General features: G+C 40.8%; 1 protein-coding gene across 1 annotated transcript; it reads right to left on the reverse strand.

The window, feature by feature from the left end:
• Nucleotides 1-1,482: 1,482 nt before the first annotated feature.
• On the reverse strand, nucleotides 1,483-3,665 carry LOC147449197 (uncharacterized protein OsI_027940-like). The gene is made up of 6 exons (XM_086521734.1): nucleotides 3,611-3,665; nucleotides 2,770-2,956; nucleotides 2,204-2,375; nucleotides 2,055-2,092; nucleotides 1,828-1,900; nucleotides 1,483-1,743 (listed from the first exon to the last, which is right to left on the reverse strand). Exons 1-6 carry the CDS (start codon nucleotides 3,613-3,615, stop codon nucleotides 1,679-1,681), a joined length of 540 nt encoding a protein of 179 aa, XP_086377860.1. The 5' UTR covers nucleotides 3,616-3,665; the 3' UTR covers nucleotides 1,483-1,678.
• Nucleotides 3,666-17,065: the final 13,400 nt, after the last annotated feature.

Here is a 17,065-nt window from a genome sequence, read left to right on the forward strand (position 1 = left end):
ATGCACTAAAGTCTAAAATTGCTTGAAGACACGAAACAAACTATACCTCTAGGCTGGCTGTTTAAAATTGCTCGACAACGAGACTACCCATATCTCATGGCTAGCCAGCCTAGATAGGCGCACATTCAGCTTTCGCAGGAGAAATTCTCAAACTGCATGGGTCTACCAGAACCTCAGTGTAGAGTCCAGACTCTTTAAGAATCAGTAGTTGTTGGCCTCCATCACCACTGCCATTTTACCCTGAACGAAAATTTGTAGCTCACTACTAAGTTCTTAGGACCTGTCCTGATTAAATGTGCTAAAAACTTCAAATTCGTACTTGAGTGTGTGCCTTGGCCCAAATGTATACACAACTTGATGTAAGGCTGTTCATTACCATTTGACAGATCTACGGGTTGTAAACATAGTAGACAGATGATAGTACATTTTCACATCATAATTGTAACACATGATGGATACAAGAAAAGCCGAAAACAAGCAAGCAGCATTGCTTTCAGTCATGGTTGAAAAATAAATAGTACTCACGTTCAGCAAAAAGGGAATGAGGAACTGGAATGGCCAAGCATTCATTTATTACACACAAGCCATCAAGGGAGCACGGAGCAGGGACTTACAAAATGGCCGTTTCCTGGGACCCTATCTGTGCCATGTGTCGCACTGTATTACAAGATTAACTGGTCTAAAATACCTCCTGGACACACCCACCTCGAGTCAAACCCAAACTACGTCTACAGGCATTGGGTGCGCATGACAGGAACCAACCACTCCACTGCAAGGAATAGCCTCAATTTCCATGGAGTGCAGCTCAGTATAGTTCAAACAAGGTGACGAAATACATGGGTATTCTAAGACAAGGGTCCCGCATGACCAATTAAAATTAAAAAGATTCCTAGCAAACTAAAAGTACACATAATAGAAGGCAAAGATTTCCAATGAGCTATTTCCTTTTCCCTAATTTACGAATTCCCATTGCATTCTTCACTAAAGTATGTTCGGGCATTCCAAAAACGAACCCGATAATGAGGGCAAGCAACAGAAAGTCTCCTGAAACTCACTTTCCAGCAGCTGCCAACCAACCGTAAGTTGATGGACACACTAAGCTTGATTCAATGCAGCATAACTACAACAACTGATTCAAAACACAATTGTCACACCACGGCAAATCAAAAGATGCAGCTACTTTCGAGACAACTAGGATGTCAAACCTGCAACAAAGCACAACCCCTCATCAAAGCAAGCCTACCCGACCTACCAGCAACATTCCTCAAAATCAAGGGATCCCGACCACATGTACTACTATTTAATCCCACTGTCACATATGAAGGGCCAAATGACACATCCACATCATCATTACACTTCAAGAAATTTCGCTTCTCATGAGTTCGTAACTGCAGAAAGGTACCCTCAGCTGCCGTCCACTACCACAAAATAAAGATATAAGAGCCTACAAAAACGCTGGCAATCACGTTGCAGAAGCCCAAAGATTCAAAGACCCTCAGCTTGTATAAATAGCCCATGAAAACCAAACACGGCTAATATATGTCCTGAACCACTCCACCGCATTTGCTATCCTTTAAGTGATATATGAAGGCCCAAGAAGTCTTTTGGACATGAAGATAACTTTGATAATGTGAACCTGCTTTTCATGCATGGGCTAACTTCAACTGATGGTGATGACTCAAGCCTTCTGCTCTTCCACATCGACCTTACTCTCTGTGTTTTCTTTTGTACTGATTTCAGCATCTGCAAGGCCCATCATAATTTTCCAAATTAGTCAACAGATAACACAGTAAGAAGGAAAAAACAAAGACACAAATCAAATCATACCTTCATCATCGCTATCTGATTCGTCACCTCCACCGCCCAACCCTTCCATTCCCCCGCCTCCCATGTTGAAGTCCTGCCAAGACAGAGAGAAGACCATGAAGGAAGAAAATTTTAGCAGCGTAGGAACCTATCCCAAGAGACCTTTTAGATCCATCCGATGAGGAGACGTTAAAAACGCAATGCTAACAGATTCTTATTGCTAAGACACGCACAGTTGAGAGACTCACCGAGAAATCATTCATAGACCCCAAGTCGAAGTTATCAACTGTAGACAGATCAAAAGCCAATGTGTTAGGAGAAAAGAGTTCAAAGCAGAGACTAGATGAGAAATAAAACACAGAACCCTTACTACCCTGAAACTAAAGCAAGAACTCACATTTATTGCTTGGCACTTCATTCTCTTCATCTTCATCAACCCACTTGTCCCAATCTGCCTTCAAGAAAGGAGGTTGTTTGCCATCTGCAAGCAAAAGCCTCTTCCACCATTTCTTCTCAGCTTTGATGAGAATGCAAAACACGTTCCTCAGACCCACACTAATCTTGCTCTCCTAGGAAAGATAATTGTAACTCATTAATTGTACTGTCACACTGCCAATTCATGCACACAAACTCCACTCTAAGAGAAATGAGCAGCGCATGAGGATGGTCAGATTAGAATTATAACTATCACACACAAAACCTTCTTTACAACCATCTAAAGGTAGCTTTGAAAACCTAGAAGCTAACCAACTCATTGCTGCATGACAAATGAACTATCTTTTCTGATGAGTGCCAGAGCCACTGCCTCCAATCATCTCAACAAAAACAAGAAAGCTACACTGAACCGAGTGAAAAAAGAATGTAGTGCAAATAAAGGCCAAAATTAAGTGTATGCTATGCACTGGAAGCAGAATCATCACTGAGCCCAAATGCTTGATTAGCGCTACCAAACCAATTCAATACCTCTACATTTATTTTATCAAACAACTGCAGGTCAAGGTCGTAAGAAGTATTGTCAGGTCCGGCTGTAGCAGAGAAAGTGAACTTCCCCTCAGGTTCAACCTTCACTTTTGGATTCTTGGCATCAGGTAGCTCGACTGTCAAGTAAATTTTGTCGGAGCGTTGAGCCCACTTAACCTCTGGATGTCGGCTGTAACCACAAAGGAGGTTAGCACTCATGAGGAACATGTGAAATAAATACAGAAGTCCTATTGACTGAACCTTACTTCCAAGGTGCAAGAGTAACATCTTCTTACACTATGCCAAACATTACTAAAGAACTAAAACAATTGAAAAACATGTGTTATTAAAATCTGTGTATACAGACCAGCTGAAGAATACAAAAGCAATACAATTTAAATCCAAGGTAGCCCACATCAAGATTAAGCAAGCAAATAAAGCAACGTACCCCTATTGTACAAGAAGCAGAATAATCATGGGAGTATTTGCGGCCAACCAGATCATCAAGTCAAAATTGGTGGGAGCAAAACTATTTAGCTTCACCGTGTGCCAGGACTGCGGGCAAGACATGTGTCAAGGCGCTTGCCTCATGAACTCGTGACTGTTGAGATCCAAGGGGTATTACCTTTCACGCTACTATTCACGATTTTGACATTTTCTGTTGCTTGCAACATGAGAAGACAAGCTGGTACATGAAGACATGCGCAGGCCAATGCAGAGAAACAAGATCGCAACCACAAGGAGAAAGATCTCGCACGCAGGCGAACGAGCCAAAGAGTACATGATAAGCACAGAGAGAGAGAGAGAGAGAGAGAGAGAGAGAGAGAGAGAGAGAGTCGTATACCTCATGGTATCAAGACTTGCTCGAGACCTTTCAACAATCTTCTGTCGACGATGGAGGTCGAGGGCACGGCACACAAGTCTTGGGCGAGCGGGCACAAAACCTCTTTTTATAGAAAAGCCTAGCCTCCAGATTTTTTATGAGGATTTCCTCACCATCATTAAACCTCATACAAATCCCTTCTAGGCCTCAAATCTTGGCCTTGAATTTAAGGCCAAACTAATAAAATAACGAGGAGGAGAGGCAAAATCTAAGGTATTTGTAACATTTACTGGCCTAGTAATTTGTGAGTAGCCGAAAATAGCATAAACATAGTGAGCATTTCATTAGAATAGATTCCTAATGAGCATAGCAAGAGTGCATGGATGGAGAGAGCAACAAAAAGCATAACACCTAGTTAGATAGGCATGAACAATACTTCAAAAGAGAGAGAAATTAAGCTATTGACAACAGTTGAGGACCGGATTTAAATGGAGCCGGTCCCCCCTCCAAAAGGCTTTGTATTATAGGTTTCCCCCATCAAGGGAGACATTTTACAATATGGAAGCTTCAAGCACCATGCACACACTTATAAAACACAACATCAATTCCCTCACGGTCGCAGACCGAAGACCTCACACACCTTCGAAGATGATGAGAGCTAGCGAGGTATGAGAGTAGATTGAGAGGAAGGAGTATTCTTACGAGAGAGAAGTATATCTCCTCACATAATCACTCATAAAAGCTTAGCATAGCTTAGTAATTAGCATGGTAGAGGAGATGAGCATGCATTGGAGCTTGGTTCTTGGTTGGATTTGCATCACAAAGCCAAGAGTTGCTGGTGTAGGCCTCCCTTCTCACAAGCTTAGAGTAGATGATCAGTTTTCCATTAAAGCTTGAGAAGGAGAGAGAGTCTTCTTTACTTCACACATGAGATTATGTGAGTGTGTGTGTGATAATGCCTTGCCAAAATCAGCCCGCTCTCTCTCTTGGTCGACCCCTCTTGCATTTTACTCATGCTAGCATCCCATTGGACCCTGCAAAGCTTAGCCAATGATAATTGAGAAACCTAAGTGATAGCCTTGTGACGTGTGTCCCCCTTTCCCCTTTTGTGAGAGCTTTAAGTAATTAAATAATGGGCAATTAAACTCTTATTGGACCCCTTAGCCTTCTGGCCAATAGGAATCAGACAAGCCATTGGGCTGCTGGGGACCCCTTGGGAAACTATCCAATAGTCTTCTAGATAGCTTAATTTCTATTGGTTCTTTTATCAAGTGTTTTAAAATGAATTAAACTAAATGTACTCTAGCCTAATAATTCTAATTGGTCCACCTCTATGGCCATCCAATAGGCATTGAATGCATCTTGGGGGCAACTGGCCTAGGAAGGTGACATGTGTCCCCTATTCCCTTTGTGTAAAGGGAGCCTATGTGAGAGTGTGTGTGTGTGTGTGTTTCTCTCTCATCCCCTACTAAAAGGGCTCCCCCCTCCTATCTAGGGATATGTGAAGACTTTTTGGTCTTCGCATAAGCATTCAATATTACCTAAAGTTTGACCAATGGATCTAACCTTTGAATTTGGAACCTTAGCATTTTGGAAGTCTTAATGGGTTGAACCTTAGGGTCTTTGAAGCCCATTGGTTGCACATTGCTCTTTTTCAGATGGCCCCCCCTTTGGATCCCTATTTTCCCTCCTTTGGATCCCTACTGTGACCGGTCTGCCAGCTTAACCAATATTCTAGCTTTTTTTCCCCTGGTACTTCCCCATATTGAATGATCAGTTTAACATGAGAAAATCATTTAGGAGAATTAGATATTAGTTATTATGACATTACCTCTCTTTTGAAATCATAGTCGTCCTCGAGTATGGGGTAGAGAAGATAAAGCCTATTCATTATTCTTTTTCTAGCGGGTAGAGGATCCCTAGCTTACCCTACGACATCGTTCCAGAATGGGTGACTAATCCGTTTGGTGCTTGAGAGCCTAAGCTGTCGCATGCATGTTTGTGCATTAGTCTTATCAATCTCCCATAGTAGAGTGACAAGCTCTACTTGGTGTTTGAAAGACATCGTCTCCGCAAACTTGATCCTAAGCATGCATACTACTTAACATTTGTGCACAATAAAGAAAAAGAGAGTCTTATAAGACAAAAACTTTGTTCATTTTAAACATTTGTATATTTGCTTACTCTAGGGAAGCATTGTAAGCATTGACAAGGTTTAGGTTATCCTTTAATTGTATGCCTTGCATCCATCTAGCATCTTCAAAAGGATAGTTCTTAAACTTAATAAGATACCCTCGGATAATCTTACCACCTCTCAATACCTTGTCTTCATGTCGGAGGATGGACTCGAGCTGCAGCACCTCTTCTTGGTCCTCAATCTCCGGTGGATCTTCAATAGTTGGTTCTTGAGGTGGCTCTCCTTTGTAAGGCTTTAGTAGGCTCACATGAAAAGCATTGTGTATAAGCCAATGACTGGGCAACTTGAGTTGATAGGCCATCTCATTGATTGGTCCAAGAATCTGGAAGGGACCATAGTACCTTTTTGCTAACTTAGCATAGTACTTTTGGTGTCCCGTAGGATTCTTGCCCATCGTGTGTCTTAATTGAGCCTTGGGGAATTTAAGCAAGACCCAATCATTTTCTTTAAAGGATTGGGCTCTTCTGTGCTTATCAGCAGTAGCCTTTTTCCTTTGCTGTGAGATAGAGATAGCACTCTTAATCTTTTGGAAAGATTCTGGTAGGTCTCGGCTATACTCATCTGCAGCGAAGATCTTCCCGTGTACCTTAAGTAGCAGGGAACTTTTTTATCTTCCCTCAATTACCTCAAAAGGTGCTTTTCTCGTGGAGGTATGTACAGTATTATTGTAGGCATACTCCACCAAGGGTAAGTACTTCTCCCATTGGGACCTTTTATCTACTTCCGTTACGTAGGCTTTTGGTAAATCAATAATTGTTAGGTTAGTTATTTCACTTTGGCCATCCGTTTGTGGATGATAGGCCGAAGAGAAGTTTAGCCTTATCCCTAAATTCTCAAAGAGACCCTTCCAAAAATTACTGGTCATTCTAGGATCTCTATCCGACACTATGGACATTGTCAAGCCATGGTACTTGAAGATTTGTGATATGAAGAGGGTTGCCATTTGATGGGCTTTGATAGTCTTTTTGAAAGGTATAAAATGAGCTTGTTTGTTGAACCTATCTACTATCGTCCATATTCCCGTATTCCCATGGATAGACTTAGGCAATCCCAAGATAAAATCCATGGATATGCTCTCCCATGGTGAATTAGGGATTGGCAAAGGTTGAAGCAATCTAGGTTGCTTCCTTCTATCAAACTTAGTCTTTTGGCATACCACACATTTAGAAATGTACTCTTGTATGTTTGCTTTCATGGTAGGCCAATAGAAATATGTTTCAATCCCTTTTAAGGTAGATTGAATCCCTCTATGCCCTGCATAAGGAGGAGCATGAATTTCATACATTACTTTCTCACGTAGTGAGCCAGTAACACATAGTCTATTACCATAGAGAAGATAACCATCTTCTAGGGTAAATGGTTCTTCTTTCTTCCCTAGTGCAAGGGTTGAAATCACATCTCTAAAATTGGGATCAATAGCATACTCATCTATCATAGAAGATATTGTGAGCTGCTACGAAAACCGCATTCACTCTCGGTTGTCTTGAGAGTGCATTGGCTACTTGATTATGCTTGCCACGAGCAATGTGAGCAATATGAAATTGAAATTGCGAAAGGAAATTTTCCCACCTCATTTGTTTGTCGGAGAGCTTGGTCTGCGTCATGAAGTACTTAAGGCTTTGGTGATTTGTCCGCAAAATGAACGGAGTCCCCAATAAATAGTGCTTCCACGAGTCTAAGGCATGTAGAACTGCGAGAAGTTCCTTTTCATATATGCCTAGAGCTTTCTCAACAGGGTCAAGCCTTCGACTTTCATAGGCTATGGAGTGCCCTTCTTGGAGCAAAACAGCTCCAAGGCAATCACCACAAGCATCACATTGGAACTCAGATGGCTTTGAGAGATTCGGCAGTGTAAGCATAGGTTGAGAGATAAGCTTTTCGAAAGCATTGTTCTCCTTGGCATACCATGTATACCTAACGTTTTTCTTTACTAGGTCATGTAATGGTCCCGCGATTTGTGAGAACTTTTCTATGAAGCGTCTATAGTATGCACACATACCTATAAAGCTTCTTAGTTCGTGAAGATTCCTTGGATTAGGCCATCCTTTTATTACCTCTAGCTTTGATGGATCCATATGAATGCCATCTTGAGAGATAATGTGACCTAAATACTGAACTCTCTTGTAAGAAAAAGTCACTTTTCTTCGATCAATATAAAGTTTATTCTCTCGTAAGACTTGAAATATTACCTAGAGGTGTTGCTTGTGTTTGTCTAGTGGATTAGAGTAGATGATGATATCATCAAAGAACACTCCAGTAAAGGTTCGATGAGGCCTGAATAGCCTCTCCATCAAGCGGTTGAATGTGGTCAAGCTAAAAGGCATGACAATGTATTTGTAAAGACCAAACGTAGTGTGAAATGTGGTCTTTACAATGTCTTGATCAGCTATCCTTATTTGATGGTTGCCACTTTTTAGGTCAATCCTACTGAAGTAGGTTGACCCTTGCAGCTTATCAAATAGGTCTTTTCCACGGGAAACCTATTTTTGATAGTGATCCTATTTAGTGCTCTATAGTCGACACACATACGATATGTGCCGTCTTTCTTTTGCACTAATAAGACGGGTGAACAAAATGGAGATGAGCTAGGCGTAACCATGCCCTTGTCAACTGACTCATGCACTTGCCGCATAATCTCCTCTTGTTGAGCTTGAGAAACTCTCTAAGGAGGTTTATTAGGCGGTGAACTTCTGGGAAGAAGTTCAATTGCATGGTCATCATTGCCTCGTTTAGGAGGTAGTTCACAAGGGACGTCGTCAATAAAAACATCTTGAAAGCCCTTGAGAAAATTGGATAACTCTAATTCCTTGTCATTATTTATATTTTCTTTTGCTAAAGCATTAGGTTCATTTTGAGGATCTTTAACAAAAATCATGTACACCAAAATAGAGCTCTTTATTGACTTATTGAAAGCTTGCGTATGTACAATGGATATGGTGTTACCCAACTCCTTAGCATTTATGTACATATCTTTTTCCCTGAACCTAAAGTAGATTTGCCTTTTAGAGAATTTAACATTGGCAGCCATGTGATCAAACCATGGTGCCCCTAGGATTACATCCTCGTGCTTGAGAGGAGAGATAAAGAAGTCCTCTTTGTCCACATAGCTTTGGACACGGAGCCTCAATTTCCCAATGTAGGGAGTGACTGACGCTTCTTGCCCCTTGAAAGCACCATCGATGGGTAGGACATCTCCCATCTCATAGGCTTGGATGCTTAGCTTGGTGGGTCCAGCTCTGTGGATATAAAATTGTGAGTAGAACCATGGTCAAAGAGAATAAAAGCATCATGTTCTCTTACCTTTCCCCAAGCATGGCATAGAGGAGATCCTTTCTGGTGAGCTTCCTCTTCTTGGATTTTGACCAAGGTAGCTCTAGGAGGCTCATTTCGTGTATTCTTGTGGGGGCAAGCACGATAAGCATGCCCTCGCTCCCCGCACTTGAAACAATGGTTATCTTTACGATAACACTCAAGCTCTTCAGGAGAGAGTTTATTTTTTCCTTTATAAACTCCCTTCTCCTTAGCTTTGTTGTTGTTGGCGTTGCCTTTAGGAGACTTTTGGACATTTTCCTTCCCCTTAGGCTCATTGTTATGGTCAAGATTTCTCTTTGTCCCTATTTGGAAATTGATTTGAGAAGCATCCATGGTATGATGTATGACCGCAGATATGGTGCGTGGCTTTTGGGAGTTGACATACTCTGCCATATCTTCAGTTAAGCCCGCACAAAATTGTTGTTTGTGCTCTCCAAAGTCCATCTTTTTGAAGACAGTGGCTTTGAGATGTAAGTCCCAAAACTTGTCTACATATTTGTGGATAGATTCGTAGGGAGAGAGCTTCAAGCTTCACCATTCGGTGAGTACTTTGTCTTTGGCATCGGTAGCCAAAAACTGCTTCATGATGGAAGCTCTTGAAGCTTTCCATGTTCGTGGGGCTTCACCGTTTGCCCATAGGCTAGACCACCATTGCCTGGTGGACTTTTGAAAATGCATAGCTACATGGCGTAGCTTAGAGGACTCCGTGAAGCCCTCATCTCCAAACGCCGTATTGAATTGTTGGATAAAGGCCAAGACTTTGTCCGTAGCACCAAAGGTGCCATTGTAGGTAAGGAAAGAGATGTTCTTTCCTCTCTCTTTGAACTTCTTGAACTTGGACGACCTCTTTTACGCGGCATAGGATTTCCTATGGCCTCTTCTTTTTGGTGGTTTGAAAGTTGCACCATCACTTTCTTAAGAGGAGGAAGAATTTGAGGAGGATGGAGAAGAGGGTGACCTCTTTCTCGCCTTTTTCTTCCCTTGGTCTTCCTTGTCTGCACCATCACTTTCTTCATAAGAGGAAGACAATGAAGAAGATGGAGAAGAGGGTGACCTCTTTATCGCCTTTTTCTTCTCTTGTTTTTTATCATCCCTCTTTGAATTATGGTGTGGAGAGGTGTCTGATAGTCTTCTCCATTTAGGAGGTAATGGAGAGCGTTTTTCCCGCCGTCTTCGTGGATCCATCTCCGCCGAGGTGGCACGAGACTCACTTCTTTCTCGTTCTTTTAGTGGGGGCTCTTGAGTTCTCCTTGGGAAGGAGATGCGTCATCAAGTAGTAGATTTTTGAGCCCTTCGTACGGATCCTCTTCTTCTTCCCAAATCGGGAGAGACCTCTTTTGGAAGTCTCACAAGGAGGCTTTCTAGGTACTCTCTCTTCTTGGTGGGGAGTTTGGAGAATCCCATGAGCACGAAGTTGCCATTGCACTTCACTTTAGAGGGATGGATTGCCCATGGCTTGTTGAAGCCTAGAAACAAGGTAGGTAATAAGCATATGGGCATCATTAGTAGCATGCTCATTAGCAAAATCAAAGCTATCAACATTAATTTCACTCCCTTAACTATTCTCAGCCATTCTAACAACTTTTAGGTGTAAAATTTTTTAGGTATACTTTGGCACTTCAAGCCCTAGTTGTTACTCCTCTTTACCCCTTTAAAAAATCACTCAAGCTCCTGTACTCGTGGCTCGAATATCATTAATTGCAAGGAATAGAAGAGAGGGTCTTTCAACACCAAAACAGTACCGGCTCCTCTCAAGCTTCTAATAGCTCAATAGTGGTTAAGCCGTAGGCCGTAGGCAAGCCCCATAGGACTCATATTAAGATCATAGCTCTCAACGGTGATGCCCCGTTATCTGCACAAAGCAGGCGCTCTGCAAGGCTGAAAAATCCCTATTCTACTTACTCAATTGCAATTAATAATACCAACCATTTATAGTTAGCTTGAGGACCTACCTTCTGGAGCAAGAAAATAGAAACCTTGTGCTCTGATATCAATGTAACATTTAATGGCCTAGTAATTTGTGACTAGCGGAAAATAGCATAAACATAGTGAGCATTTCATTAGAATAGATTCTTAATGAGCATAGCAAGAGTGCTTGGATGGACAGAGCAACAAAAATCATAACACCTAGTTAAATAGGCATGAACATACTTCAAAAGAGAAAGAAATTCAGCTATTGACAATGGTTGAGGACCGAATTTAAATGGAGCTGGTCCCCCCTCCAAAAGGCTTTGTATTATAGGTTTCCCCCATCAAGGGAGACATTTTGCAATACAATAATTTGTGTTCCTTCAATAACTTGCTGGTGCAATGAAGATGGAAGCTTCAAGCACCATGCACACACTTATAAAACACAGCATCAATTCCCTCACGGTCTCAGACCCAAGACCTCACACACCTTCGAAGATGGTGAGAGCTAGCGGGGTATGAGAGCAGATTGAGAGGAAGAAGGAGTATTCTTACGAGAAAGAAGTATATCTCCTCACATAATCACTCATAAAAGCTTAGCATAGCGTAATTAGCATGGTAGAGGAGATGAGCATGCATTGGAGCTTGGTTCTTGGTTGGATTTGCATCACAAAGCCAAGAGTTGCTAGTGTAGGCCTCCCTTCTCACAAGCTTGGAGTAGATGATCAGCTTTCCATTAAATCTTGAGAAGGAGAGAGAGTCTTCTTTACTTCACACATGAGATTATGTGAGTGTGTGTGTGTGTGTGTGTGTGTGTGTGTGTGATAATGCCTTGCCAAAATCAGCCCGCTCTCTCTCTTGGTCGACCCCTCTTGCATTTTACTCATGCTAGCACCCCATTGGACCCTGCAAAATGCTTAGCCAATGATAATTGAGAAACATAAGTGATAGCCTTGTGACATGTGTCCTGCTTTCCCCTTTTGTGAGAGCTTTAAGTAATTAAATAATGGGCAATTAAACTCTTATTGGACCCCTTAGCCTTCTAGCCAATGGGAATCAGGCAAGCCATTGGGCTGCTGAATGCTCATTGGACCCCTTGGGAGACTATCCAATAATCTTCTAGAGAGCTTAATTTCTATTGGTTCTTTAATCAAGTGTTTTAAAATGAATTAAACTAAATGTACTCTGGCCTAATAATTCTAATTGGTCCACCTCTATGGCCATCCAATAGGCATTGAATGCATCTTGGGGGCAACTGGCCTAGGGAGGTGACATGTGTCCCCTATTCCCTTTGTGTAAAGGGAGCCTGTGTGTGTGTGTGTGTGTTTCTCTCTCATCCCCTACTAAAAGGGCTCGCCCCCTTCTATCTAGGGATATGTGAAGACTTTTTGGTCTTCACATAAGCATTCAATATTACCTAAAGTTTGACCATTGGATCTAACCTTTGAATTTGCAACCATAGCATTTTGGAAGTCTTAATGGGCTGAACCTTAGGGTCTTTGAAGCCCATTGTTTGCACATTGCTCTTTTTCAGATGGCCCCCCCTTTGGATCCCTACTGTGACCGGTCTGCCAGCTTTTTCTCCCCTGGTGCTTCCCCATATTAAATGATCAGTTTAACATGAGAAAATCATTTAGGAGAATTAGATATTAGTTATTATGACATATTTGTCCCGATTTTAGTATGTTGAAGGAAGGGCTATGTAGAGGGGAGCCCAAAATTATTATGAATTTTATATGTGAGTTGAGAAAACAATGATTAATTTGATGCGAGCTATTAGGGTAGAGGAGCTAGTAAAAAGTCGACCCCCTGTAGAGAGACCCCTCGATCCCCACTATTTTAGACCTAAAAGGACTAGTAGTGGGACATTGATGGGTGAGAGTTGTGTGGTTGGCGTAGCCAGATTCCTTGTTCAAGCCTCATTGGTGAAATGACACCGACAATCTTCCCTCTCGCACCCTTTTTTTACAAAGGAAATTTTTCTTGTCATTCATCGTCTACCAACAGAATGTGACGGCGCCACTGCTGGAGATACATGCTGCACATGACTATTGAACGTGCTCTTCAGATCTTGAATTGAAGCACTAGATCGCTGGGAATGGTCGCCCAAGTTGGGTGCGTCTAAACTGGATCCTCTACCCTATTATAATCTCTATTACTTCTCTAAAATAAATATGGGATTTCTTTTAAGATTCCTGTTGAGATTCTTTTAAGCATTCTATGATAGAAATGTTTTCTCTTGTGACAAAAATTAAGAGCAAAATTGCCACCATTGCTCACAAATATTAAAATTAGAGATTTGTGACTTCATATTTAAACACCACAATCAAATCAAGACACAAAGGCAATTAAGAGAGCATAAACCATAATTATAGAGAGAGAGAGAGAGAGAGAGAGATGACATCGTATTGAGGGTCGAAGTGGTCGACCCTCCACATAGGGTATTACTTGAAGCTTACATGGAAACTAAATACAATCATCATGCATCATCTTGCTCGCAAGGTGGCCTTCCCATAGAGCCAACAAAGTTGCCTTCTTTGATCAAGCCAACAGTTTAGCCTTGTATGATTAGAAACGTAGACTCACAAAGTGTTATCTTTTTGAAAAAAAAACTCATCTTTTTTCTTCTTAAGAATCTCTTCTTCATTCTAGAAAAGCATCATAACACCATAGAAAACTCTTAGAAACATGTGCATGCTTTTTATGGTTAGATGATATACTTACAAAGCTTCATGCATAACTCGTGCATGGAGACTAGCTTCTCCATTGTCTTCTTTGAGACTTCATGAGAATACCCATAAGAAACAGGTGGGTGTTATACTTGCAAACCCTCGTGGATGACTCCTGCATGGAGACTAGCTTGACGAGAAAGATGATGCATAGCTTGAAGTGAGCTTTCATTTGAGTCATGGGTTGCGAGATTTTGATATCCGAGATAGATATTGTGGTCTTTTTAATACAAGTCCGTCTTGTAGAGATGGTTGGCTGCTTCTCTAATGGAGAGAGTCCTTTGCATGCAAAATTGCTCTTTATCCCTTCTTTTTAGAGTTTTTTTGGCTTCTGTAAGTAGCTTCCTCTCATCTTCTTATACTAATGTTGAGATATTGTTCCCCCTATGGATTTTCATGTTGTATGTGGGTAGCATTAACATGTATGGGATTGAGAAATACTCCTCCCGAGGAGTCTATGTGAAAAATATACAATTTACACTTTTATACACTTTCAATATACATCAAAGTTGCGAAAGCGTTTGCATAGGGAAGGAGATCTCAGTGTTCTACCTAACATGGAGTTTAGGTGTCATAAAATCTAATATCTAACCAACCCGAAGGATTTTCTCATATTAAACCGATCATTTAATGTGGGAAAATAAACGCGAAAAAGGGTTAGAATATAGGCATGTGCTTACAGATCTATCTCAACACGAGGCCAATGGTAAAGGGTTCCAAATGAGAAATGGTTTGTCAAAGAGCAAGGCTAGCTGATGGATCTTAAAGACCTTAGGGTTAGCTTCATTAAAGACCTCCAAAGGTTAGTGTTAAAATTCCTTTGACCTTAGGTAAGCTAGGGTTGTGCTTGAGGTAGGAACCTGACCCAAGCTTGAGGTGCTTGTAAACTGAGCCCATACACATGGCCCTTAAGACATGAAATTTTATGCATAAAATAAGTCCAACCAGTGGCTAAACATGACATCAAAATCCCATTTTGACAATCTTTAACCATGCATAAGTGATGCACTATGACCACACCTCACCCCCCTAGAAAATAGAGCTAGTTTTGACCTAGAAGGGTGGAAAGTAGTGTACACATGCACCTGAGGCATCCACATCCATCCATGAGGTTCCATACATCATATGACATCATCCCATCAACTTAACCATAATGCAAAACAGTCCCACTACTTTGATCAAGCATATGCCATAACTTCATGCATATGCGATTTTTTTTTTTGGTTATTTTTGGGTGCATGTATAACATGCAAATGAAAGTACTTGACCTCAAAAAAATGCATCAAGCTCAGCTCCATAACATACACTAACGCCTTATCAAATCAATTTGCCCATATGAGACTTATGCAAGCAGCCGTAACACAAAAAGAAAGCCACCTTATTTATATATTCCCGTACGATTCAAATTGACTAACCATATACCCCCATATAAGTTTGTGGACATCAAACGCTTGAAATCAACTCACCAACACAAACCATAAAGCATATGTGAACCACTCGTCAAAGTCACGACACTATATAGTACTCCCCCTACCCCTATACGCCCCGTGCAAAGAATGGTTAATAACTCGCACTCACGAAGTGATATTAGGGATCTAAATACATTTATCAATAAATTTTGATTTGGTTAAGTGAGTTCGTTCATTTGATGAATCCATGGTGGTTCTCAAGGAGCTTGGGGTCCAAAATAATGATTGTCTAGTGGGCAGCAAGCTATACTTTGACCATAACTCTTTACTCGTCAGACTTTTCATGTGATACACAATGTTCTAAGTGATAAGTTTAATCTTTGGTTCAAAGGGTTTGACTTGATTCATAGCAGTTTGGGAGATACGATCAAAACAGTGTTCCTACCGCCTACATGACGTGAAACGAAAAACGCCTTTTATACACATACGTGACCATAAATACATTGTGTGCATAAATCAGCGGTTTGAACATCATGAAATAAGCATGGAGCATCCTCGTACACATCGGGAAAGTCCATACATACCCTCATATACGAAAAAGCAACCACCGAGAGGATAGCTACTCAAAAAACAAAGGAGAGAGAGAAAGAGATTATGCTATGGAGTTTAGAGCTTCTTACTGTTCTTGAGAAGTGATTACTGGCTGCCGAAAGGCTTCTTTCTTTGCCGCAAGAGAGCGATGATTAGAGCTACGTAGAGGTCTATGACTCTCCCGTACTACCTCGACATATTTACGGTGCTGCTTTTTATAAAAAGAATTCTTGTAAAAATCCCTTGTAATCACGTTTCTTCACCAGATAGTCGTTTTTATACCCGACCGTTACTAAAAATAATATTTCTATATCTAAGTCATTTTAAAAAGCACGTTGCTTTTTGAAAACGCCAAAAAGTACGAAAATATAAAAATCAATGTAAAACGCAAAGCAGCAAAATTTTCAAAATTGAACCACGTGTTTTTCACTAAAAAGCACCAAAAATCATGGAAAGCTAAAAATAGCGTGAAAAACGATCAAAAAGCATATTTTTACAAAATTGAACCATAGCATCCTCGAAACTTGTAGATTAAAGACTGGCTCTGCTTTTTGCACAAAAAAAAGACACCGAAAAGCACAAAAAGCATGGAAAAGCTAAAAAGACGGATTCTTCCAAAACTGAACCAAACATTCGTTTAACCTACTGGATCATGAAATTGATCTTGCTTTTCATTTTAAGACCTTGCAACACTACCAAACAAGCATTCTAAACCTAAATTTCACGAAGCGAATATTGGAATCTATTTTTCTATTTTTAAAAGAGACCAAAAAATATGGGATCTCACATCCTCTCACACTTGAAAAATTCAAGATCTCCTTATCTCGATATGAAATCTGGATAATTATGTCTTAGTACATCATCACGTTCCCAAGTAGCATCCTCTACAGGGTAAGTTGTCTATTTGACAAGGTGTTCAGTGATGATCCAGGTACAAAGAGGTTTAGTTATACTTTGAAGAATAACTGAGAATCATCAAGAATGTGATTTGGGTCAGGTACATATCTCTTGAGTAAGCTGACGCCGGAAAAATAACATGTACCTTGATATGTGGTGGTAACAAAAGGATGTAAGCTTGGTCATTGATTCTCTCTGTGATGACAAAATGTCTACAATATCTTGCACTAAGCTTCTTAAATTTACCCATTGATAAAGAAGTTCGTTTGGGTTTCACTCTCAAAAATACCATATCCCCTTCTTCAAAGAGTCGAATAGATTGCTTAGGGTCAGCATAACTCTTTTGTTTATCTTGAGCAATCTTTATACCCTGGCGTATGACGTTAGTCAGCAATTGCATTTCATCCTACATATCTTTGGATGCTTGAACCCT

This window comes from Adiantum capillus-veneris, chromosome 10 (assembly GCF_014529385.1).
Source record: "Adiantum capillus-veneris isolate H3 chromosome 10, ASM1452938v2, whole genome shotgun sequence".
NCBI lineage: Eukaryota > Viridiplantae > Streptophyta > Polypodiopsida > Polypodiales > Pteridaceae > Adiantum > Adiantum capillus-veneris.

Excerpts from the sequence above, each read along its gene's own strand:
- LOC147449197 (XM_086521734.1), bottom strand. Across the intron at positions 2,093-2,203 it reads TGAAGTGCCAAGCAATAAAT|TTGATAACTTCGACTTGGGG; the intron begins GTGAGTTCTTGC and ends ATCTGTCTACAG. Across the intron at positions 1,901-2,054 it reads GGTCTATGAATGATTTCTCG|GACTTCAACATGGGAGGCGG; the intron begins GTGAGTCTCTCA and ends CTGTCTTGGCAG.